Consider the following 27,615-nt stretch of genomic DNA (forward strand, 5'->3'; position numbering starts at 1 on the left):
AAGAAGCAAAGCAACTAATTGGAGTGTCTACCATATGCATATAATTTAAAAATAGACTTGTCTACTTTCTTTGCTCAAACGCTTAATGTCTCTCCATTTTGTTCTTTTAGTCTTCTTCCTTATACAACAGGGATTCTATATCTAAGATTACAGCTGCAAGACTTAAGGGCCAAGCTATTAAATTTTGTTGTTCCAGGAGCAACATTTAGCTGTCTGATTATCTCTTTGGCAGTTTCCACTGTTGCCTGCATGTTTTGAATGCACACCAGGTAACTTCATGATCTCTTGTCTGAAGCAGCTGTTTGTTAGGCTGGCATACGATTGGTGTCACTTTCCTTTTAATGAAATGCTCTTTATCCAGAAAATCATTTTTGGAGATTAGATCTTGATCAACTGTTTTTCAGTAAAGTGCTAGATCAGTGTGTAATAATTTTAAAGGGTGATCTTGGAGAATGATCTTGTGTAACTAACTGTGTGTTTTCTAGGTTTCCATTAAATGTGCTAATGACAGCAGGTGGCCATGATGCCCACTTTCCTTCAAAAAAAGATTTTACATTTTCTTTCTGACACTAAAATCATGATGCTAAAAGCATGCTTATTTAATGCATATATATACACATACACTACACATATAAAATATGATGTGCTGCTTCCATGGTAATTAATTTGTGATCTGAAATTTATGAATTCCAAAAGAAAGCATAATCATGCCATAATGCTTCACAAACCACAATTCAGCATGGACCTGATCCAAACCCCACCACAATCAATCAGAGGCTTTCTACTGATTTTAATGAGTTTTGGATTAGGCTCTGTCAGAGGTAACGACCAGTATACTTGCACCCTCAATCAGTCTGTGCTATATGTGTAACTGATATGAGGCCTGATCCTGCAATCTTTGCTCAGGCAAAATGCTCACTAATGTCCTATCCCACACTGGGTATTACTACTCCTGGTTAGCTTTGACATCTGTGTGTTGACAGCAGGTGAGCTAGCAGGTTCACAATCATTGAATGGGTGATGCAGTGACATTTAAAACTGTAGCTTTCGCGGTATTTGTAGAAGTTAAGTTTTTATTTTTACACACTTGAAATTATAATTTTGAGGATTGTCCCCTTGGATACTTCCAAGTACAGTTTCCCTGGACCATTCCAGTAAAGGAGTTGCAGCTAGCAAGGGATGTGAAGGTAACAAGAAAGGGTTTTTACAGGTATGTTAGCAACAAGAAGGTGGTCAGGGAATGGGGGAGGCAACCTAGTGACAGATTATGTGCAAAAGCTGAAGTACTCAATGCTTTTTTTTGCCAGCTTTACTGACGTACTCAGTGCCACCACTTCCTGCAGCTCCCATTGGCTGGGAACAGTGAACCGCGGCCACTGGGAGCTGCAGGCAGACATGCCTGCGGACGGTCAATGTAAACAAATTGTCTCGCGGTCCACCAGTAGATTACCTTGACGGGCCATTGCCCACCACTGTGTTAAAGGGATCAGGTAAACGGTTTTGCTCTGGACAATGATTTCAGTTGTAAAACGTGTGGCCCACTATGATAAACTGCAAAGGACAAGGGCCAGATCCTCAGTTGCTGTAAGTCACCATAACTCCGTTGCCACTTTCCTAGTTTACACCATCTGAGAATCTGGACCAATGGGTCTTAAGTTGCATCTACAGTGTACTATCCATCCTAATTGTTACCTAGTCAGAGTTGATGAAACACTAATGAAGGTCTTTTCACCACCATAAGAACTGTGTGTTTGAATTTTATTTTTATTTTTGCCCTCTGCCAGAGCAGATGATTTTATTCATCGCTGTGAAAAGTGGCTCATTGGCCCAGCATCACAAATTCACAGTATCTGTATCATGCCAGGAGTCTGAGCATATAAAAATGAGTCAATATTTGGCTTGATAACCACAGTCTCTGATTAAAGATTGTTGATCTTCTTGTGTTAGTACTGGGTGGTCCAGCAAAACTGGATTAAGTCAGAAAACAAGTCAAATAAAAGGAGATGCACTGTGGAAGAAAGTACTACATGCAGGTCAGCCACTGTTAACCCTTTGCCTGAGATGTACTGTTTTATAATCTATTGCAGCAAATACTTCATCACTCCCGTGAAAATGCTACAAAAGTGATATTTCTAATTACTGATGGATATTCCAATGGAGGTGATCCTAGACCCATCGCAGCATCCTTACGTGAATCTGGAGTAGAGATCTTCACATTTGGAATATGGCAGGGCAACATCCGAGAACTGAATGACATGTCTTCCCATCCAAAGGAGGAACACTGTTACCTGCTTCACAGCTTTGCCGAGTTTGAGGCTTTAGCTCGCAGAGCTCTTCATGAAGGTATTACATTTAGTAACCCTGGAAGTATCATTTCAGATGCCAGAGAGAGCATAGGGCCTGGCTGGAAATAACAGGCCTTGTGAAATGTTTCATATGTGTGTTGTAGTCTCTTTCCTTCTGTATTTTTCTTGCATTCATTTGTATTACATTCAACAGAAACCTGCAGATTTCAGGAATTAAGGTAAATAGTAGCTCTTTCAAAGTCAACAGATTGAGCCAAATTCTTCTCTTTGGTGTGCATGTACATTGCCCTTTGGACCAGTTTCAAGGCTTCATTTTACCTGAGTAAGAACTGGGTAAGAATGTCAGCGTTGACCCAATGGAGATTTTGCCTAAATAAGAACTTTGGTCTAGTTTTCAAAGGTATTTAGGCACCTAAAGAGGCAGACCGGCCCTAAGAAGGACTTCAGGATTTGTCTCAGTATTAATAAAAGCCTTTATACGCTGTGGGCACATAACACAGATTTAGAATATTTCAGAAATTCCTAAAACTACCTCTTGTAAATGTGACATTTCTTTAGGTATAAAAATTCTATAAAACGGAACTGGTTTCTGATGTTTACCTTTATGAAGAATTGTCACTGAACAAAAAAAAAAACAGGATGAGAGTAGCTGTTAAGAATGTAGGGCTGAATCTTCACCTGGTGTAAATAAGTGTATCTACACTTGCTTGAAGCGGGAGCTATGCAGCTGCACATCAACTAAGGATCTATCCATGAGTATTTTTGTAGTTTTGATTTAAGTAAACATTCTGATTTAACATGAATATGGTACATATGTACCACCAAATTCTTTTGGTGCATGATGTTTTTTTCTATTATGAAGGATGTTTAATTAGACCTTTTTTTGTGGAGGCGGAGAATCTACTTATTTTAACAGTTACATGTTCAATGACAGATTGATCTCATAGGGTCATCAAACTCAAATTCAGTCCTGTGATTTTGGTGGAACCTAATTTAGGCCCTTGTTTTCCTTTTAATTCTTGCATTGAGGTCAATGATAATTTTGCCTTAGTAAGAACTAAAAAGAAACTGAGTAAAGACTTCAGGATTTTTGCTTCGTAGACTTCAGTGTTTCCCGAGTTAAGAACTTCAGAATTTGAGCCGTACATTTCAAAGAACTGAAGCATTGCTTCACATCGTTACCACCACAAGTGAATATTGGAACTGTAAGGTTTTCGGCAACATTTCACTAATTATTAACTTTTGCGGCCTTTGTAATTAATTTGTATTACAGATCTGCCTTCTGGCAGTTACATTCAAGAAGATATATCCTATTGTTCATATCTCTGCGAGGCAAATGAGAACTGCTGTGACATCATGGCAAGCTGCAAATGTGGCACTCACACAGGGCAGTTCGAGTGTATCTGTGAAAAAGGGTACTATGGTAAAGGACTACAGCATGAGTGCACAGGTCAGTCTCCATTTTTCAGATCCCCCGATTTATCTACATATCCTAAATGTAAATCTAATTCAGCTCACACGAAGTAATATGCTGTTCTGCTTGCAGATGTACGACTATGGGCCTGATCCAAAGTCAATGGAAAAACTCCCACTGCCTTAGTCCGTTTTGGATCCGGCCCTTGTACATTAATCTTAATGCAAGCGGTTCTTACATTAAACTCATGATAGACTGAATGTTCTTGGATTCTCCCAAATTGGCTTTCACTTGCTAGAGAAGAAAAAAGTTCCAGATGCTAAGCAGAAACGTATCACATTTCAGTAAGACTTTTGTGTGACTGTTTTTGTGAACTGCCCCTTAGTAGTGCTGATAGAAAGACAGTCCTCCAACTGAAATAGAGACATTTATTGACGGCCGTATTTTTGAATTCCTGGATTCCATATAGCATTGTCCATGAACAACGATGAAATAGTCAGATTCAATATACAGCTTCACAGTAGACATTCATTTATTACTTAATTTTCATGTATATAGCCTGAACTGCTTGAAGGGAAATAAGGAGGGAAATGATTACACTGGTCTTTTGTGGAATTGGCTTTCAATTCTGGGAAGCACTAGATGCTACAGTGATAAGAGCTATTATGAAAATATGGATGGATGGATATCAGCCATTTTGTCACTATAAAATCCCTTTTTACAAACAAAACCAAATTCAAATTAAAGTTTTCTTGCCATTGGAAGATCATCGAAGGAAATGCTTTTTAAACATAATGGAATGATTACAATAAGTGAAGGGAAAATATGCTTGTAAAAAGGATATACAAGTTGTGTCCAATTGCATTAACTTTTATGGGAGAGAAATATCACAATAATCAAAACACTTCTTCACTTTTTTTCTACTTAGTTTATAAGATAGTTAAAAGAAATTGTTGTAATGAAATATCACCAGAAAAAGAAATGTAAGATAAAGTTAATACTGATTTATACCAATCTTAATTCTGTCTCCAAGCTCTCACATGTGTAATCAAAATTTTCACCAGCTGCCTCATGAAATGTAAGCCTGCTCTGCTGAGTGTATGAATTACAACAACATTATGGCCTTTCATGATGTTTCATAATTTTTGTTTTTTAAAATAAGGTTATGTGGTTGTTCACTATCATTTGTAACTGTTCTCAGGCTATTTGCTCAAAGGGTAGAGTGGAAAGGACACCGATAGATCTGGGACCTAAGCGTGGAGGGTATCTTCTCAGATCTCTGTGAGAAGGATGAGTAAGGTATAGCGCAGGGGTCGGCAACCTTCAGCACGTGGCCCATCAGGGTAATCCGCTGGCGGGCTGCGAGACATTGTGTTTACGTTGACCGTCTGCCGGCACGGCCCCCCACAGCTCCCAATGGCCGTGGTTCGCCGTTCCCAGTCAATGGGAGCTGCAGGGAGCTGAGCATGTCACGCTTTAACTTCAAATTTCTTTGCTTTCAAGAATATTTCATTCTACCAGTTATTTTAAGTGAAATATATTCTCAATCCTAACTCAATTTAAAAAGGTGTTGTTTTTTTTCATCTGATTTCTTCGGGCTCAGCTTCGCAAGAAGGAGCATTCCTATGGCAAAATATGGCAAATGTATTCAACATTGATACCTCTCAGTAGTTTGTATAGTTAAATATTGTTTTTTATTAACTACTGCAGAAGTCAAATGCGTTTTCCAGTTGACCTGTCATTACAGAACTATCACCAGATCCTGCACTTCGTCTCTTCTGTTAAAAAGGGTCTGCTCTAGCATGAACATGCCCCTGAACAAAAACAGTGTAAACCCATAACTTCTTTAAATGTGCATTTGGCAACTGAAGAACAAAGTGTTATTTCAATAGTACATCAGCAATCATCTGTTAAATCGAAGTTTTACAAGATATCCTGTATTATATGCAATGCCAGTGAAGCGAAGTTCTGCCATCTGCTTTTCATGTGCATCATCTGGCAAAGTTAATGAAAGTTGCACACTTGTATTTTTGGATAGAATTGGCCTATTCTTGCAAATAAAACTTAATCTGCTGAAGTGTTGTATTGCCTCTTAGGAAAGAGAGAGAGACAAAAGGCCACATGTATTCCTTAAAAGAAAAACGTATTTCGAAATCTTGTTTTCCGAAATAGATTCCAGCATTTTTTATTGAACTTTCCCCTGGTGAGCATAAGTATGGTTTTGTAAAGCATGAGGAATTTGCAGACTGCATGCTAGCTCTTATTCATGGTATAACGCGCGGGAATGCTGCTGGCAAGTTTGCTTTGGTGGGACTTAATGATGGACTGTGATTAATTGTGCTGTCTTTAGTTTTCAATTTTTTAAGCTTGTGGATACCATTGTAATTCAAAGAATATGACTTGCGCATAGAGTTTTCATCAAGAAAGGAAATTGTTCTCCTCCTCTAATGTATATACATGTCACATTCCGGGATGCAATCCAGACCAGTGACAGACTGTGTCACTACCTGCCCCACAACATTGGGTGCCTCACAATGGTTTGCTGTTGTAGTTCCCAATGTGGGCTCCTCACAAACAGCCTACCAGCGTGCAGGTTGCACGCTCAGTGTCTCTGTATAGCTGCAGCCTTGTTTAGCCGCTCTGACCCCAGCAGCCTGTCAGCAACACACCAGCCACACTCTGGCTTCCACCAGCCTTGGTTACTACTTGCAGCAGGACCCCAACACACTCCCAGTCCCAGATTATCCCAAAAACATGTGTTCTGTGCTGTCCAGCCTTCTCTTGGAAAGTTCAGATATTAAAGGTTTGTTGTTCCTGTAAAGAGTCAATATTCAACAGTTTGCTACTTTGACTGGAGTCACCAAATAGTTCAGCCTAAACATAGCATTGGATTGGTTTATATTAAAAAATAAAACAAGTTTATTAACAAAAGAAGATGGTATTTTAAGTGAGTTCAGGTGTAAGTGAGAAAGTTAGAAATGGTTACGAGTAAATAAAAGTGAAAGCATTTAAAAGTCTAAAACTTAATCTGCCAAGTTTTGGTTCTGGGCTTTTGTTCAAGATGGTCTTTCTCACCTGCAGTCTTCCAGCAAGATGGTGAGTGACCCTTTCCTTGGTCAGGATCTTTCCCAGAGGTTGCTGGTGCATTTGTCGTCTTAGGTGAAAGAGCAAGAGAGAGAACTTGGGGTTATCTGCCCCCTTTCTTTTATAGTCCAGTGAACTTTGAAAGTGGGTTCTTCTGAAGGTTACCTCTTCAAAGCAAAGATTATTCAAACTGTAAAGGAGGTGACATGGAGTCTGGTGGTGATGGAGTCTCTATGCTTTTTCTTCTCACCTGTGTTTGCTGAAATGCAAATTTGATTTGTCTCCTCTCACTTCCTCCCCTTGCTGTCTTGAGGACCTGTTTACTACTTACCTGTAAATTGAGGTAAACACACATTTCTCTGGATAGGATAGATCTGTTTAATAACCTTTGCCTAGGCAGGGCTGAGTGGTTCTGAACATGTGCTAACAACATCATAGCAGGATTTTCTAACTTTACATATAATGTTGCTACCTACATTTCACCGTGATAATATTGACCAGTGAGTTATTAGTTTTAAGATATCTCACAAATTTCGAATGATATCTCACAAATAGCTCACGTATTTTGTACAAAGATTATTACAGTAGTGTGTAGGGTGTGAATACAGGAGTGCTTTTGGTAACAACGTGCTCTTTTAATTAAAATTATTCTATTTATGCCCGTGGTTAGACACGTGGTTTATAGCATTATATATGAAGCAACAAAATAACTGTGTAAAGTCAGTTACTTCCCTAATTACCCAAAAATGGCCTCTAGAAAGTCTCCATAAAATAAAATGAGAGCCACATGCTCAACATCAGACAGTAGAAATTGGCCCTAAACCTCCTCCAGTATTGTGAATGATTTGCCATATAAAGAGGAGCAGACCAAGTGTTCTCTGCTTTATAAAAACAAACAAAGTTAAGTGAGTCATTGCCCACACAGGAATCACACACATTCAGAGATTTCCATGGCAGCTGTGACAAAGGAAGTCCATGGAAAGCAAAATATGAGACAGAATGATGGAAGAAAGAGGTACTCGGAGAAATATCAGAGTGTTAAATTGTACTTGGAGATGTACATACATGGGAAGCTGCTAATATCATGGGTGGCCCTACGTGTTGTGCAGCCCAGTGAAGAATATTTTGGTTTCTCCCCTACAAACATCCCCAGATGAACAAAGCAGATATTTTACGTTTCCTTCCTCTTCCATTGGGTGCACCTATCACATTTCAAACTTATGTAGACTCTCAGACGAAAACACAGCAGCTGCCGGTCAGCAAAAAAAAAAAACTGCCTTTATACTCTGCCGTTGTACAGAGATAGACCTAAGATGTTGCCGCCATTCTGTCATTTTTAAGATAGCCTGTTAAAGTTCATTCTATTCCAAACCACACAGAATGCTAAAATATAACCTCTTTATCTGCTTCAGCCTCTCTTTCTTGCTAGGTTAGGGAATGCATCTTCTTCACAGCCTGCCTTCACCTGTAATGATGTTCTTTAAGGTTAGGCTCTCAGAAGCAGAGTTCTTTGGCAACCGAGCTCTTCATGGATTGGATCTCCTCTCAAAGACATGATGCCGCCTGAAATGTGGTGCCCTAGGTGGCCACTTTACCAGTTAAATCTAATCATGCCCCTAAACATTGTCCTGTTGTCTCTGACATGACAGTCGTCTTCCATCAATAAGACAAATTCCTTCTATGGTTTCTTTAATTGAAAAATATGGACTTCATTTTTTACAGCACATGCCATTTATGAAGAAAATGTGTGGTTGGCAAAGCACAAATTAGTATACAGAAGATTTTATAACAATGCTAATTTAAGTGCATATGTTAAATGTAGACATGATGGTTTTTTGTTTTGTTTTTTTTAACTTTGCTGCATGAGAATGGAATGTGAATAATTGCGGCAGTGTGGAATTTAAATAGTACCATCTGGATGAACAGTTTAAGAAGCTGTCCAGGCTTCTAACATATTTCTAACAGGGATGCAATAAAGCCATTATCATCCGACTATATGACAGATCAGTTTTGCAAGCAAATAGTATGTTAATTAGAGCTGTGCAAAGCCTTTGCAATGAAACACGAAACCTCATGAAATTTTGGCTTTATTACAAGCTTGAAATCCAGACCAAGTCTGTTGAAAGATTTGTGAGAGTTTTTTGAGAACATCTGGGCCCAGCATGAGTGAGCTTGAGCAGAGTTATAACTTTGTGTTGTCAGTGGGCAAAACTCTTGGTTTTTCAAGGTTTGGACCCAAATGTGGTGATTTCAACTGAGCTTTGTTATGAGATTTTCAAGGTTGTTCTAACTTGGAAATACAAAGGAAAACTTGGTGTGGGTGTGTGGGAGCTGGGGGCGGTGAACAAGATTTAAAAAAAAAACAACTTTTTTTTTGTGGGGCTCCTGGTGATTTTTACGAAATTTAATGTATATGTCCTATTACTAATTGTTTACTCAGTAGGACAGGAAGAACCTTGATACCAATCAAGATTCCAATAAGCTATCCAAAGAATGCTAGGGCAGCTACTCTGGTATCTTTTGCTGTAGGGAGGATTCTGCTCCTCTTTGGAATCTAGGTAGCCCTTTCTCTGACCACTGTAGTTTTCAGGAAGAGGTTCTGTAACATTTCTCCCTGCAGTGGTAGCAAGTGGTGGGGCTGGGCCAGCCACTGTCCGTTTTTTCATACTCTGGAGTAACGTCCCAGAGTGTACCGTATGCTTGGGAAGTCAGAAAGTGCATGGGATTTGAGGCCTCCAAGGTGTGCTGTGCATTTTGCTTTGTGACAACCATGAAAATCACACTGGAGAAGCATCAGCAGCTGGCTGAGATCCCACCAGTAAAAGGTGGGTGAGGAAAGAGGTTCAAGAAGGGGAGAGTGGAGAAATGGATTGTAAGATACTTTGCCTTCATCTCAGTGAAATTTCTGGCTCATTTTGCTGGTTGGACAAAGGTGTGACTTGATTCCTGTTTTGTCCAAATGGTTTGGTCATCTCTAGTTTGGACCTTGGTAAAAAAAGAATTTCTGCTGAGGACACGAATTGGTAGATGGAAAAAGGAAAATCTGTTTAGGAAAAATTTTAAATGCCTGAGTGCTACAAATGGTGGTGTGTTATCTTGTGCTGTAATTCTTGGTAACAAAAAAATGCAGTAAATCAGTTTTAATAAATCAAAAAGAGCTGAAAAATGTCTACATCCAGTTCTGTGCTTTGACATCCAAATTCTACACTTGGATGCTCAAATTGGCTCAGACAGTTTTACAAACAGTGAATTTAACTTCCCAGCATCCTTGGCAATAAATTCTGGGTGCATTTACTTATTTAAAAATGCTCCTCTGTAGTGGAATTTTATCATGCTATGGATTATTTTCTTTAGCTTTTCGGTTTATACATTTTATAATAGTGCACTTTGGCTTACACATTAATATACTATACTAAATGACCAACTGTAACAGAAAGAGAGGAGAGAAATATACTGACCTAAATGAGAGAGGGATGTAGGATTTCCCCAGCTAATCAGCTAGGGATCCGTGCCTGCTTTTCATCAGCACAAATGTTCATTGTCATCATTCTTTGGTTCTTTATACTGTCTGACATTTTCAAGACAGTGGTTTGAACATGGCATTATGAATTAAAGTGCAGAAAGATGTAAATGGAGGTGTGAAATCCTGAGGATATTGAAGATTAAGCACAGAGACACTGATAAACTGAAGGGAAGACATGTGTGGGAAATTGACAAACGATGCAGACAAGGGTATGCATGGATTTGGCTTAGATAATAGAAAGGTAATTTCCATTTAAAAATAATAATTTTAGGAATTTAAAAGAGAATTAGAAAAATATTTATAATCTTTACTGTTATGTTTGAAAATAATAAGGTGATAGCCATTTTGGCTTGAAAGGGATAGAGATAAAAGTTATACGATATTTGTTTGGGGGAGGTTGTTTTTTTTCGACTTATGTGCTAAAAAATATAGAGGTATTTTTGTTTTAAAGAAACACTTGCCCATATAAACCCAACTTTTCCTGATTTGTCTTTGGAAACTCATTTAATAATGCTTCACACTACTTGTCAGATTAGGAAGCAAAGGAAAGGCCACACTGAACTGGTGTGGAATGCTACCAGGTTTACTGTAATGTAGCAAATATTAGAAATATTCCTTTGTTTTGGCAATAACAAATATATGCCGGTAAATCCTTGATTTCAGGAGATCATTTACTAGTAAATATTAGTTTAAAGCAACAGTGTGGGAGCCTTAATTATGTTTTTCATTATTGTATGCTTTGATATGGCAGGAATGGCTCTGATTCAGATTATGAAGTCAGATGAGTGGTATCTTGTACTCTATTACAGTAATGATTTTGCATACATTATAAATGGTTCCTGGCATTGAAGTAAATTATGAGCCACACGTGTCACTTCTTTCACGAAGATGGGGAGTTCTTGATGAAAGCTTATTTTCTCTTGAGTCCTGCCTCCTTATATTTACCCAGTAATACAAAAGGAGGTTCATATGGCACTGTGTATGTGTGGTGGTTAAAGGGGAGGGTTTGACAGATTTCTGGGAAAAGTTGCTTATGCCAAAATAAATCCCAAGTGATCAGACATTGCCGCATAAACTTTGTGAAAAGAAGACTGTAGCAAAACTAAAGCTTTGTATGAATACAGATTTAAGAAGGAATGGAAGGTTGTTGGTTTTTTTATTAGTGATGTGATTACCACAACTCAGAGGTGGGGTTGGCCACACAGACTCCATGCAGAAGAGAAAGACATGCGGATCTCATCATCTTCAAAACAGAATTTATATCCAGACTCAGTTCTTTAGACACACTAAAATAACAACCTCTGGAACCAGATAATGAATTAACGCCATAAACTGGCAATGTGATAGTTTAAACACAGCTTAGTACTTGGCCTGCATGAATGTAAAGAGAGAAATTAGATATCATGTCCATCTGCTGTGGTCCCCATTCTGTGCCCCACCTTTATTTTTAGTAGAACAATTGAGCCATGTTTTTGTCCATGGCCTTGTTATGATAGAGATATTAGGCCTGATTAGAAGTCAGCGATAATCTTTCTGTTAACTTTAATGGGCTTTGGATCAGGCCCTTTGAAATGAGTGACTCATTCCCCTTCTTTCTCTAATTGTACACTGCAGCACTTGGCTTCTTTAATGTTTAAAACACAACTGTTCTATATTCCCCTTCTCTCCTCCCCCTCCCATGACTTTTATTAACTGTGAAATGTTTTTGCTCTGTAAAAATAAGTGTATATGTGTCACCATTGATAGGAAAAGTTAAGAATGGACAGATATTTTTTGTGGAACTGTATAGAACCTTATTACAATTTGAACTTGTCCCCTTTAAAACAAAAGTCAACATCTTTACCCACAAGGAGAGAGTGTTTGGTTAACATGTGTGGAGATTAGAGGGACGAGGTCAAATCCTCAGCTGGCGTAAATGGGTGTAGCTCCATTGATTTATATGGAGCTGCACCTACTTACAGCAGCTAAGGGTTTGGCTCACTGTTTTCACCACCAGGCAATTCGCATATTTTTCCATGAGCTCGAAAGAAACCTACTGAGAATAACTAAAAAAAAAAAATTGGTTATAAGGCCCATAAAGTTCAAGCAAAGGGTGTTCCCTTATAAATGCCACGATAAACATCCATGCAAAATTTCCATATTAATTTAGTGTGCAGTTTGCTTCTGCAACAACAATGTGAGAAGATAAAGAACGAGGATTTTCCTTCATTATTCTGGCTGTTAATTTTGCAGATGTCTCCCTTTTCAAACTGATTTTTTGCATAGGTGATTGTTGGAGGGATCAATACAAAGCAGCAAGCAGCATAACATTGCCCCAGATGCACGGAAAGAAAGACAGGCCTGAAAGGGGGTTAATAAACCTCTCTCAGGTGCACAAGGGCCAATGGCTTACCCTGAGCCACATTGGCCTGCCCACCGGCTCAGGTGAAACCTCCCATTCCTTCCTCCTGGTTAATCCCCTCTCAATTCCCAGTGGGGGGAGGCTCTTCAGGGAGCTATGATCCTTGTGTTCCCACCAGTCCAGACAAAGCCTTCTTGCCTTGCGGTTGGGGGTTGCATTTCCATCTGCATTGTCAGGGCAATACTCCAGACTTCCTCTCAGGTTCATGTCTGTGTGGACAATAACAACAGAGCACTTTTATTTTTACTTTATTTTATTTTATTATCATGATTTAGGTGTATCGATGCCACAAAATGCTATATAAACAGAAATGTTCAGTAGCACTAATAAAAAAATAAAAGCAGGAAAAGTCACAGTTGTGGGTGGAACATAGAAACACCTACACACATAGCATGTGGGTACTTTAAATTAATAGGACTGCCATGATATTTTAAAGACTTCTGTTTTTAATTTCTGAGTAGAAGTGCCCAGCTTCATAGAATCATAGAAGATCAGGGTTGGAAGGGATCTCAGGAGGTCATCTAGTCCAACCCCCTGCTCAAAGCAGGACCAGCTCCAACTAAATCATCCCAGCCAGGGCTTTGTCAAGCCTGGCCTTAAAAACCTCTAAGGACAGAGATTCCACCACCTCCCTAGGTAACCCATTCCAGTGCTTCACCACCCGCATAGTGAAATAGTGTTTCCTAATATCCAACCTAGACCTCCCGCACTGCAACTTGAGACCATCGCTTCTTGTTCTGTCATCTGGTACCACTGAGAACAGCCGAGCTCCATCCTCTTTGGAACCCCCCATTCAGATAGTTGAAGGCTGATATCAAATCCCCCTTCACACTTCTCTTTTGCAGACTAAATAAGCCCAGTTCCCTCAGCCTCTCCTCGTAAGTCGTGCCCCAGTCCTCTAATCATTTTTGTTGCTCTCTGTTGGACTCTCCAGTTTGTCCACATCCTTTCTGGAAAACATAACTGACCACTTACTACGTTTTCCTCTCCTAGCCACTGCCCCTCACTCTATCCCATCAAACCTATGTAACTCTGGAACCTTCTCTTTGTTAAAATCCATTGTAATAACCAGACCTCTCAACCCACCCAGGCCCAGAGTTAAAACAAGAGACACACGAAAGTTCTTCATGCAGGAAGCTTAAAATGCTGTGAGATTAATTCTTTTAGTGTGCATAATATGATCCTGTATTTCTGGTGTAAATAATTTTCAAGAATGAAAGTGAGAGGACACCAGATTTTTGTGGAACATGGGCAATATGAGGACCAGAATGAGTGACATACCTTATTGTTCTAGAATGAGGGGCAGTTGAGAGGAATGGTTCATTGTGACAGAAACTGGGGAAAACCATCACCTCTGTGATTCCACACTGTGGAAGGTAGGTACATTTTAACTGGGTCTTTGGAGAAAATTAGATGAGTGGCTTTTTCTGCACTTCCAGCTGTCTTTCATAGTTTTAATGCCAGAAGGGACCATTATTCATAAATTCATAGATACTAAGGTCAGAAGGGACCATTATGATCATCTAGTCTGACCTCCTGCACAATGCAGGCCACAGAATCTCACCCACCCACTCCTGCGAAAAACCTCACCTATATCTGAGCTATTGAAGTCCTCAAATCGTGGTTTAAAGACTTCAAGGAGCACAGAATCCTCCAGCAAGTGACCCGTGCCCCATGCTACAGAGGAAGGCAAAAAACCTCCATGGCCTCTCCCAATCTGCCCTGGAGGAAAATTCCTTCCCGACCCCAAATATGGCGATCAGCTAAACCCTGAGCATATGGGCAAGATTCACCAGCCAGATACTACAGAAAATTCTTTCCTTAGTAACTCAGATCCCACCCCATCTAACATCCCATCACAGGCCATTAGGCCTATTTACCATGAATATTTAAAGATCAGTTAATTACCAAAACCATGTTATCCTATCATACCATCTCCTCCATAAACTTATCGAGTTTAATCTTAAAGCCAGATAGATCTTTTGCCCCCACTGCTTCCCTTGGAAGGCTATTCCAAAACTTCACTCCTCTGATGGTTAGAAACCTTTGTCTAATTTCAAGTCTAAACTTCCTGGTGGCCAGTTTATATCCATTTGTTCTTGTGTCCACATTGGTACTGAGCTTAAAGAATTCCTCTCCCTCTCCGGAATTTATCCCTCTGATATATTTATAGAGAGCAATCATATCTCCGCTCAACCTTCTTTTAGTTAGGCTAAACAAGCCAAGCTCCTTGAGTCTCCTTTCATAAGACACGTTTTCCATTCCTCAGATCATCTTAGTAGCCCTTCTCTGTACCTGTTCCAGTTTGAATTCATCCTTCTTAAACATGGGAGACCAGACCTGCACACAGTATTCCAGGTGAGGTCTCACCAGTGCCTTGTATAACGGTACTAAAACCTCCTTATCCCTACTGGAAATACCTCTCCTGATGCATCCCAAGACCGCATTAGCTTTTTCACAGCCATATCACATTGGTGGCTCATAGTCATCCTATGATCAACCAATACTCCAAGGTCCTTCTCCTCCTCCGTTACTTCTAATTGATGCGTCCCCAGCTTATAACTAAAATTCTTGTTATTAATCCCTAAATGCATAACCTTACACTTCTCGCTATTAAATCCTGTTACTATTACTCCAGTTTACAAGGTCATCCAGATCCTCCTGTATGATTTCCTGGTCCTTCTCTAAATTGGCAATACCTCCCTGCTTTGTATCATCCACAAACTTTATTAGCACACTCTCACTTTTTGTGCCAAGGTCAGTAATAAAAAGATTGGTCCCAAAACTGATCCTTGAGGAACTCCACTGGTAACCTCCTTCCAGCCTGACAGTTCACCTTTCAGTAGGATCTGTTGTAGTCTCCCCTTTAACCAATTCCTTATCCACCTTTCAATGTTCATATTGATCCCCATCTTATTCCAATTTAACTCATAATTCCCCATGTGGCACGGTATCAAACGCCTTACTGAAATCTAGGTAAATTAGATCCACTGCGTTTCCTTTGTCTAAAAAATCTGTTACTTTCTCAAAGAAGGAGATTAGGTTGGTTGGGCACGATCTACCCTTTGTAAAACCATGTTGTATTTTGTCCCATTTGCCATTGACTTCAGTGTCCTTAACTACTTTCTCCTTCAAAATTTTTCCCAAGACCTTGCATACTACAGATGTCAAACTGACAGGCCTGTAGTTACCCGGATCACTTTTTTTCCCTTTCTTAAAAATAGGAACTATGTTAGCAATTCTCCAATCATACGGTACAACCCCTGAGTTTACAGATTCATTAAAAATTCCTGCTAATGGACTTGCAATTTTAGATGCCAATTCCTTTAATATTCTTGGATGAAGATTATCTGGCCCCCCCGATTTAGTCCAATTAAGCTGTTTGAGTTTCACTTCTACCTCAGATATGGTAATATCTACCTCCATATCCTCATTCCCATTTGTCATGCAACCATTATCCCTAAGATCCTCTTTAGCCTTATTAAAGACTGAGGCAAAGTATTTGTTTAGATATTGGGCCATGCCTAGATTATCCTTGACCTCCACTCCATCTTCAGTGTTTAGCGGTCCCACTTCTTCTTTCTTTGTTTTCTTCTTATTTATATGGCTATAGAACCTTTTACTATTGGTTTTAATTCCCTTTGCAAGGTCCAACTCTACTTGACTTTTAGCCTGTCTCACTTTATCCCTACATGTTCTGACCTCAATAAGGTAGCTTTCCTTGCTGATCCCTCCCATCTTCCACTCCCTGTATGCTTTCTGCTTTTTCTTAATCACCTCTCTGAGATGCTTGCTCATCCAGCTTGGTCTACAACTCCTGCCTATGAATTTTTTCCCCTTTCTTGGGATGCAGGCTTCCGATAGCTTCTGCAGCTTTGATTTAAAGTAATCCCAGGCCTCCTCTACCTTTAGATCCATAAATTCTTCAGTCCAATTCACTTCCCTAACTAATTTCCTTAATTTTTGAAAGTCAGCCCTTTTGAAATCAAAAATCCTAGTTGCAGATTTATTTTTGTTAATCCTTCTGTTCAGTTTGAACTGAATTAGCTCATGATCACTTGAACCAAGGTTATCCCCTGCAACCATTTCTTCTATGAGGTCCTCACTACTCACCAAAACCAAATCTAAAATGGCATCCCCTCTAGTCGGTTCAGCAACTACTTGATGAAGGAATCCATCAGCTATCGCATCTAGGAAAATCTGAGCCCTATTATTATTACTAGCACTCGTCCTCCAGTCTATATCTGGGAAGTTAAAGTCTCCCATGATCACACAGTTTCCATTAGTATTTATTAAAAACATTAAAAAGGGCTCTATCCATATCCAAATTAGATCCCGGCGGTCTATAGCACATGCCAAGCACTATCCCAGGGGAGGCTCTAATAGTTTTCTTCCCCAATTTAATTATTTCCCAGACAGACTCAGTCATATCCATTTCATCGCTTCTTATTTCTTTACATTCTATCTCATCATTGATATACAGTGCTACTCCACCACCTTTACCTTTATTTCGGTCTTTCCTAAACAGCACATACCCTTCAATACGGGTACTCCAGTCATGACGACTATTCCGCCATGTTTCTGTTATCCCTAGAATATCTGGTTTCACTTCCTGCACCAGTAGCTCTAGTTCCTCCATTTTGTTGCCTAGGCTCCTCGCATTAGTGTACAAACATCTTAATTTTTGCTGTTTGGCCTCGCTCACATTCTGTACCCTATGAGGCACAGTCATTTTACTGCCAGTGTAACCTATTAGACTGGTATCCACACTGCCCTTCCTCCTTATATACATTCTCCTACCCACGGCTGTATCCTTTCTTACTTTGTTTTCTTCCCTCTCAATGCTAAAATCCAGTGTGGAGATTACCTGGACATCTCCCAACCATCTCCCCCCAATTCCTAGTTTAAAGCTCTCTTAATCAGTTGTGCCAGCCTCCATCCTGAAGTCTATTTCCTTCCCTACTCAGATGAACTCCATCCCTCTGTCCTCAGAGAACTGTCCTCTGTCCATGAATGCCTCCCAGTGGCCATACATCCCAAAACCCTCCTTATAGCACCACTGCCTAAGCCATCTGTTGAGAGTCATAATCTTGTCACATCTTCGTTGCCCTTCTCTAGAATCCCACTAAAGATTGCCTGAGCCTCGATTTCCTTAAGCGTCTTCCCCAGCCTAGCATAGTCTCCCTTAATACTTTCCAGCAAGAATCTAGCCATATCATTTGTTCTCACATGAAGGATAATTAGGGGATTCTTTCCTGCTCCCTTTAGGATCCTTTTCAACCTCAGGTCTACATCCCGTATCTTAGCACCTGGAAGACAGCACACCCTCCTATTCTCTGGATCAGCTCTGGTTACAGGCCTGTCTATTCTTCTCAGTAAAGAGTCCCCAATCACATACACCTGCCTTTTTCTGGTGATGGTGCTATTCTCCAGTGTATCCCCTGTTCCATCTGGCTGCAAGTTCTTTCCATTCCTATTCTCCCTTGTAATCCTCTTCAACCCATCCTATATCCTCCTGGGGCTCATATTTGGTGTAGTCTCCATTGACTCTTCCCCTTTTCCTATGGGACTAGCCGCTCTTCTTCCTTGTCCTTCCACCTTCAGTGACTACCTGCTGAGCCCCTTCTTCATTTTCCAACTCTGCAAACCTATTCTTGAGCTCTATTTCTCCTTCACTAGCCCGTCTTTTCCTCTGCCTTGTTCTTTTAGTCACATGCTTCCACTGACCACTATCCTCACCCAGTCTCCCCTCAGAATTCCCCAGCCCTGATTCCATCTGCAAGTCTGAGCTTTTCCCTTCAGATACCTCATGTCTTTGCTCCATCATTTGCTCAAACCCCTTCCTAAACTTAGCCAGACTTTCCACCTGCATCTCCAAACCTCGGATCTTTTCCTCCATCAGCTCTATCAGACGGCATTTCATACAGACAAAACTCTTACCAGGTGCCCCCTCCAGGATCATGTACATACCACAGCTTCCACATCCAGTCATCCTCAGTGTGTCTTCCACGACATGGGTCACTCCCACTGCTGCCTCTGTATCTGTCACAGCCTTCCCACCTAGACCTGTTAATCTGGGAAACACAAACCACACCCAAAACACCACCCTCCACAGCAAAACAAAAAACCAAACAAGCACCGCAACACAAACTCCCTTTTCGAACTCCCCCCTCAAACTCCCTTGTTTACAGCTCTGTTTGCTGGCTCCTGTGCCACTGCGGCTGTCTGTGCCGCTGCCTGGCTGCCTTACAATCCTCTGGTCTGACCTGCATAACAGAGGAAATACTGAAATGTGAATACTCCAATTCTTTACCCTCAGAGGTCAAGCCTTTCACTTTCACAACACTTTGAGGGTCAAATTTTGCAGTCTCTGCTTAGGCTAAGCTCCCCAGGGACTGAGGGAGGATTGATTCTGTCTGCCTGGGTTAAGGACCCTGAGCTGGCACCCAGTGGAGTAGGTGGTCCTGGATTACCTTACCTACCTCTTAACAGGAATTTAAGAGCTAAAGGGGTTCCAGACCTCTGGAGGGGAAGTCCTTATGCTCCAGTGGGAAAGAAATTAACATCCCTGTCCTCTCCACACCAGCTAGTGGGGTGAGAGTACTCCCTACACCCTTTAGAAAATGTATCAGGCCCTGTTGTTTGTTCCTGCAGTGTTCTGAGTTGTGGAGTCCTTCGCTGGTGCACATAATCTCTTACTACCCATTTCCCCAACACAAGTAGTGGTTTAAAGCTGTAATCTTGCCAATAACCTTTTGCACATTAGGACAAAGCATACTCAAGTATTAAAGATATTATGTGCTAATGTTCTACTTGTACAAAACAGTCTATAAATTCTTAACTTTCCCCATTAATGATGTTGTAAATTGATTTATTCTTACTACTTTTACAGAACTTCTGCAGTCTACTGTCATATAATGAGACACAACACACAGCACTTCATCTGCCTGTAGGTCTCTGAGGCAGTTTAGCAAACTTTTGCTTGCATCCTTTACTAATTTATGGTCCAGAGTAGTGCAGAAATATTTGGACCCTGCTCAGAAATAACAGTGGCACGCTTCCAGCACACAAGGACAGCATTAATTAATTGCCTCATGAACCTAACTAATTGGAAGAAAGTGTTTCTTAGTAACAGACATTTTGGCTCAGAATCAAAGACTGAATAATTATAAGCACTAGTAAAGGCATTAAATTGACATTTAATCGTGACTAATGCTCAGAGAGTGTATACTATGGGCCATGCAAAAATGTTCTTGCACCAGTGTGTACGTGTAGCTACACATTGCAGTGAAAGGCAGGCTATGCCCACACTGTGTTGTGTAGCTATAGGTGTCACTGGGGAGCTGCTGCAGCAGGGACAAGGCTCCAGCAGCAGGAAGCTACAAGTAGACAGGGCAGGCACTGCTTGGGCATGTAGAGAGCCATGTAGGGAACATACCCACAGGGTTCAGACGTGTCTTTATTCTCCTAAGCAGCGTCTACACTGATATTTATACCCAAGCTAGGGGGACATGTAATGTGTGTACTCTACACACCACTCTAAGGAGTGTGCAATGTAGACATACCCTTATTTGTCCATCTCTGTAGGGAAAGATCTCATAAAGAGGAGGTCATTCAGATAGGCGGATGCAGACAGAAGTGTGATGAGCCTGCTGCCTTCAGTAATGTACAGCTCTCATTTGAAAAGAGGACATGCCGAGTGCCTGATCCTGGAGTCTTTAAATAGGCAAAATCCCCCTTAAAGCCAAAGGGTAGGATTGGGGTTAAGGGAGACAGTGTATCGTTTCACCATGTACAGCATGAGATAGCGAACATCAAAAAGTCTTATAAAATCTTCACTATCTTCTGCTTGGCTGCTTAGCTTTTTGAGGCATCAGTCTATTAATTTCCATTTTAAAATCTGTGTTTGGGGATTTAATACTCTGGACATTACAATTGCATTGGGATATCTTTAGTTCATAGGTTCTGGCAGTTGTTGCTATATCCTGATGATTTCTAACTAGTGTATCAACCCCATGGGGTCAGTACTGTCCTTAGGGCTGTGAGAGTATTAAGGTCATGCTACTCTTTTTCTGTGTGTACCCTCTGCTGGTTCTCCATGGTGCATAGATTGGCGAGGCCAAGTATCAAGCCCGCATTGTTCTGTCTAAAACTTGTCTGAATTAATTAAGCCTCGTTGTGGTGAGGGTAATGTAGGCTAGCAGAATGTCACAGGGCTAGGCGAAGTGAGTTCAAATCCCAGTCAATCATTGTGTTGTCATGCAATTCACATTGCTTTACTGATAGCCAGATCCTTCCTTAGATCGATATTTTACAAACAAAAATTGAGAAAAAACAAGAATGACAAACAAAACTAGAAGCTAGAACCTCTTTTGGTGCTAAGAAGGTGGTGGCCTCTCTCAAATATTTTCTAACCAACCCACCATTACTTCAGACAGTAGTGGGTCTCATTGCTCCCTCCAGGTCCCTTTATAAAACAAAATCCCCAATTTTTTTTTTGGAACTGCATTATTCCGATCATTTAAAAAGAACTCAGTGCTACCGGATTCCACAGAATTTTTTTCATAGCTAGCAGACAAGGGCGAGTATGGTATATAGTCACCATAATCAACAGGGGATGGCAAATATTCAGAAAATCTAGAGAAGGCTGTAAAATCAGGATTACAGAAGTTTATTGAACTCTGCACAGAGGAAAAACTTAAAATGAATCAAAACAGTTTCACGGTATTGTGCAAAACAATTGGCAAAGGCACCACTTCTATTTTATAATTACTGGCCTAAACCTGCTGCATGTGCCTCAGTGCTCTCGAGTTAACCAAAAACTGTCTGACTCCTGTCCTCAGCTGCTTAGTAAATAAACATGGAAATAATGGCATATGTTCTCAATCTGCAGAGTCATGTGCTAGGTCTCTAGTGCTTGGAGATATTGCTTCATAGGGTTATAAACATTATTGTTGAAAAGTATATCTAAGTGATAAAACAAAAATAATGGACATTGCGCGGAGGCCAAGTTTGGCGCTAATTTGGAGTAGCAGTTTGTTGAGGATCTGGCAGAAATGACTTAGTGACTTTAACTGTCCTGCTAATAGTTTAAGTTGTTACATTCCCAAATTGTGATTCAGCAGCTGGAGCTTCTCTGATCTGCAAACTAAGAGGGTTTGGGTTGTTGTTTTTTTTTCTTCAATTTTTGTGGTGCATAACTTCTGTAATTGTCCATGGGATTTACAGAGAATGCAGAAAGGAGAAATATCCCAAAGGAATGGAATAATGGTGGCCTGCAATTCATTATTCATGCAAAATTCTCAGTGACATCAGTGGAACATTTGCCCGAGGAAGGAGCAGGAAACCCCCAAATCAGGAATCCCTTAAGCTATTGTGGATCTTCTGTGCTGTTGGTGAAGTGGCCATCAATGCCAATTTCCTAACTTGGGTTAACGGGAGAGTTTGTGGTACATGCTTTGAACCTTAAATTCAGCTCCCTTGAATTTCAAGGCTTGAAAGAAGTGTCTCAGAATGCATGTCTGAGTTACATGATGGTGACCATACTGTTTGCAGTGAGGGTTCTAGACTGTGGGACAGATTCTCTGCGGCATCCAACTGACAGCTAATCGGGTTTGCTTATGGAGCCTATGTTTCATTGCCCCTTCCTGAGCCTCAGCACAGTTTTGTGAGAAGTTGTGGGGGGTTGGTTGTGTGTAATAAACAGCCAAATTCTTCCTTCATATGTATTCATGTGGCTTTCACTAAGGTAATGCAAGTTAATGGGAGATGATTATCATCCATCCAGAGGTAAAGCTTGATCCCCAATTCGGAATTTTTGACCAAATTTATCTTTGGTTTAATTCACTGAAAGTCAGTGGAGTTACTCCAAGGATGAATTTGTCCACTGGTAGGTTTCTAGTTATTTTTCAAGCTGTCTTGTTAGCTTACTTATTGATAGATTTCTTGATGTACAGCTGGAAAAGCCACATGTTGCTGGTGACGAGTGGTACTCCGTGAGTTTGCTGTTTCTGATCTGCATCTCCTTTGCAGCTGCCCCCCTCTCCTTCCTACCTGTTCACTCCCAACCCAGGGCTCTTTCCGTAAACAAAAAAAGAAAAGTAGAGTTGGTTGATGCACTATACAGCTGTTAGACCAGTTCTGAAAAGAACTGGGTTTCCTGTCTCAATTCATCCTTCTGTAAGTGTTAATACATGGGAAGTTTTGTATTTATTGAATCTGTTTAAGGTACAAAAATATAAAACAACAGACAGGATAACAGAGCAAACTTTTTATTTTACTACAGGAACAGCAAAGTGGGAACTGAGTGCACATAGGGGACGTAGAGATGTTCCTTTTGCATGTTTATATATTTAAATTCCAGGAAGCAGCCCACAGATCCAGTGCTCTTAAAACAGGATTATTTACAGTGCTTAGTGCCAAGTGCTGTCATACCATGAATGATGCAAGATTTAGTAAGGAACTAAAGTGTGTAATTATGTAAAGACTCATGACCAGAAAAACCTTCTCTAACAGCTACACATCTGAAGCAAAAGCAGCATTGTTTCTGTTCACCACTGATGAGTAAGGATTGAACAGTAAGCAAGGATTTGAACACAAATGCCTGTTTTTGAAAAGGCTTTTTATATGTCAGAATAGCCAAACTTACCTAAAACAATGACTTTACACACTAAAATGATGTAATTTCCTAGCGTGACCATTTGATAAGCTCAGAATTTGCTATGCACAATTTCCGTGCCATAAGAATGTGTGGGAAACCATGGAATTAGGACACAGAGATGTTACTGAAATCAGACTACGGTATGAATTGGGAAAACGGCATATTCCTGTTCCTCAGCTAGTGTAAATTGATGTTGCTCCATAAAAGTCAATTAGGCTATCCCAGTATACACCAGTTGAGGACCTGATTTGATGTGCTTTATATTAATCCCCACAGGTTAGACCTCCATGAAGTCCAGAAGTGACATTCTGGCTCCATTGAAGTCAATGGGAGTTTTGTCATTATTTTCATTGTGATCAGGATTTTTCCCCCATTTGTTAGTTTAGGCCTTAAATAAGGGCTAATTTTTCTGCAGTGCCATGCCTTATTCACTTTTGGTTTAAATGTGTACCAAAGTGGTAGCTAAATCCTTGTATTACTGAACATAAGTGCACAAATACGCTATTATATCAAAATATGGATATTTCTAACAGTCTCTGTTGCTTTCTTTGCCCTTCCCTACTGTATATTTCCAAAAAACAGCTGGAATACACCTTTGTTTTTGTGAACAACTAAAGTATGCAAGTGGAATATTGTGCAAAGTAAAATGTACATATTTGCTGATATCAGCTTGTATTTAGGACTTTTCTTCACAACAATAAAGTGACATATAGGGTCCTTTTGAATGATAAACTTTTTAATATTATGCTGTCTAGCAATGACAACAGGAATCAGGATTTCTGTTTTCCATTTCTGACTGTGGGCAGTCATAGAATCCTAGAATATCAGAGCTGGAAGGGACCTCAGGAGGTCATCTAGTCCAAGCCCCTGCTCAAAGCAGGACCAATCCCCAACTAAATCATCACAGCTAGGGCTTTGTCAAGCCTAACCTTAAAAACCTCTAAGAAAGGAGATTCTACCACCTCTCTAGGTAACCCATTCCAGTGCTTCTCCACGCTCCTTGTGAAAATGTTTTTTTTTTTAATATCCAACCTAAACCTCCCCCACTGCAACTTGAGACCATTACTCCTCGTTCTGTCATCTGCTACCACTGAGAACAGTCTAGATCCATCTTCTTTGGAACCTCCCTTCAGGTAGTTGAAAGCAGCTATCAAATCCTCCCTCATTCTTCTCTTCTGCAGACTAAATAATCCCAGCTCCCTCAGCCTCTTCTTATAAATCATGTGCTCCAGCCCCCTAATCATTTTGTTGCCCTCCGCTGGACTCTTTTCAATTTTTCCACATCCTTCTTGTAATGTGGGGCCCAAAATTAGAGGATTGGGCCAAAATAAATCTGATGAGGTTCAACAAGGACAAGTGCAGAGTCCTGCACTTAGGATGGAAGAATCCCATGCACTGCTACAGACTAGGGACCGAGTGGCTAGGCAGCAGTTCTGCAGAAAAGGACCTAGGGGTTACAGTCGACGAGAAGCAGGATATGAGTCAACAGTATGCCCTTGTTGCCAAGAAGGCTAACAGCATTTTGGGCTGTATAAGTAGGAGCATTGCCAGCAGATCGAGGGACATGATCTTTCCCCTCAATTCAGCATTGGTGAGGCTTCCTCCTGGTATCCCACTTCCCCACTTACCTCAGGGCTTTGGTCTCCTTCCCCCGGTGAACCTAGTTTAAAGCCCTCCTCACTAGGTTAGCCAGCCTGCTTGCGAAGATGCTCTTCCCTCTCTTAGTTAGGTGGAGCCCATCTCTGCCTAGCAATCCTTCTTCTTGGAACACCATCCTATGGTCAAAGAATCCAAAGCCTTTTCTCCGACACCACCTGCATAGCCATTCATTGACTTCCACGATTTGACAGTCTCTACCTGGGCCTTTTCCTTCCACAGGGAGGATGGATGAGAACACCACTTGCTCCTCAAACTCCTTTATTCTTCTTCCCAGAGCTACGTAGTCTGCAGTGATCCGCTCAAGGTCATTCTTGGCAGTATCATTGGCGCCCACTTGGAGAAGCAGGAAGGGGTAGCGATCCGAGGGCTTGATGAGTTTCGGCAGTCTCTCCATCACATCGTGAATCCTAGCTCCTGGCAAACAACACACTTACCTTATTTTATCTGTGCCTCAGTATACCTAGCTATAACATGGCTATAATAGTATTTATTTTCCTAACCCAGTGGGATTGTGAGTCTTAATGTTTTTCAAATTCTTTTACATCCTGATTAGAGGTTCTACATCTCCACAAAAAGAAAAGGAGGACTTGTGGCACCTTAGAGATTAACAAATTTATTTGAGTATAAGCTTTCCTGAGCTACAGCTCACTTCATCGGATGCACTCAGTGGAAAAATTCAGTGAATGCATCCGATTAAGTGAGCTGTAGCTCAGGAAAGCTTATACTCAAATAAATTTGTTAATCTCTAAGGTGCCACAAGTCCTCCTTTTCTTTTTGCGGATACAGACTAACACGGCTGCTATTCTGAAACCTGTCATCTCCACAAAGTGTTTTTATTATTAAAGTATTTATACTTTTAAGTCAAGTACTGCATTAATACTCTTCTGATTTTTAAATTAGTATTAATACAGAATACAAATGGGTTTGGCTGTATTCCCTATATTGTTAATATTAATAATGTTTTCACTTTCAGCTTTTCAATAATACTAACTGCAACTAAATACATGCTAGTGCTAGTCAAATTACACTCAGCTCAAATATGACTTAAGGCCACCTCCTCAATCCAGGGGCAGCCAAAAGCTAGTTCAATCCCTAGCATAGGTTAGAGCAACCCTTAGGTTGCTCTAATTTACACCAGCTCTAATGTTCTCTGGGCCCATTCTGCCAGTCCACAATCACTAGAGAGCAAGGAGCTCCATCCACACCCCTTATGCCTGGGACACCAGGACTTGGTGGGCTATAGCTGTCCTATCTGCTTCTGAACCAGATGGGGAATCTACCCCACTCTAGCCCCTCTGCACCATGGGAGTGGTGGGGAGGGTATCTTGACCTGCATTTTAATGATGAACAATTTAAATACGTTGAAAGTTGATTTTTACCATTTCAGCCGCATTGAGAAAAATGACAACTAGTTTGATCTGTGGAGGGGTTATTCAAAGTGCTGCAGTTCACTTGTTAGCGGTTGATAGTTGGTGTGGTGTCTGTGTATCGTGGAAGGGTAGATGGGTGCTTCTATGTATGGAATTATCTAAACTTCTGTTTCAGTTCAGCCAATGCCTCTTATTGGGATGTAATGTGTAAATATAGTAAATAAGACTGTAACATACATCTGGCTTTTTAAGTCACTCATAATAATGCTGAATGAGGAGTTATTTCAAGAAAAAATGATAAAAGACAGACTGGTGAGCAAATTCATTTCTGTCTGAAATTAATGCAAAACACATGCTGGGTATGACGGGAAATATTGAAGAGTTACACCACATGCTGGGACTTAGCATAAATCCTCTTCTGATTCTTGCACTTATAGACATGCTAGATGTTTTCCTTTGCAATCTTTCTGCAACTCCTATATATCAAATCTTTAACTAAATCCACGTTCTTGCAATCCTAGTATGTGCCTATGTGGTATTTTCTTTACAGTACTGTATATTTTCCATAGTGCGGAAAGGTAGGTTACAAAATATGACAAGGATTTTTTTTCTAACATTATAATATTTCAAATTTTGATGAAGCATAATTCCATTCCTACAAACGGCCTTTTAGGAGACAAAAAACAGAAGCCATAAATGAAAATATAAAAACGAGGACCAATGGAAGGGAAGGGAGAGCAGGGTGACAAGGTGTAAGAAACCATGTAGAAAATGGTCCTTGAGGCACACATGCACAGCCAATCTCCTGTCAGTTTTACTAGCTCTGCTAATTCATTACACTTTTAGGGAGCCAGGCTGCAGATTGTTGGTTTGTTTCTTTCTTTCTTTATTTATTTATTTAACAAGGACCTGTGGGATAGGCCTTCATATTAGGGATTTCCTAGAATTTTCATGTACTCAGGCTGCGCCCTGGGCACACAGCTGAAATACAAAAGCTATGCCTCCTGAAAGCCATGTCCTCACCAGAAGTCATGGGGAAGGCTTGGGGTCAGGGAGTTTGGTACGTGTGGTTTAACAAACATGCCCACTGCCCTGGGTGCTCCACATCTGATGCAAATGATTCAGATCCCTGACAAGAGTATTTTGTGTGGCAGACAAAATATAGTATTTGGGACCATTGCTAATATGCCTAAGGCCC

General features: G+C 40.5%; 1 protein-coding gene across 1 annotated transcript in view; it reads left to right on the top strand.

The window, feature by feature from the left end:
- Nucleotides 1-27,615, top strand: part of SVEP1 (sushi, von Willebrand factor type A, EGF and pentraxin domain containing 1) — a 171,483-nt gene that overhangs the window by 15,820 nt on the left and 128,048 nt on the right. Inside the window, exons 2-3 of the mRNA XM_084629308.1 lie at nucleotides 2,088-2,343; nucleotides 3,580-3,756. Of these exons, the coding sequence (XP_084485434.1) occupies nucleotides 2,088-2,343; nucleotides 3,580-3,756 (433 nt within the window). The remainder of the gene's footprint in view (nucleotides 1-2,087; nucleotides 2,344-3,579; nucleotides 3,757-27,615) is intronic.

Source organism: Lepidochelys olivacea (genome assembly GCF_965140295.1).
Source record: "Lepidochelys olivacea isolate rLepOli2 genome assembly, chromosome: 5".
NCBI lineage: Eukaryota > Metazoa > Chordata > Testudines > Cheloniidae > Lepidochelys > Lepidochelys olivacea.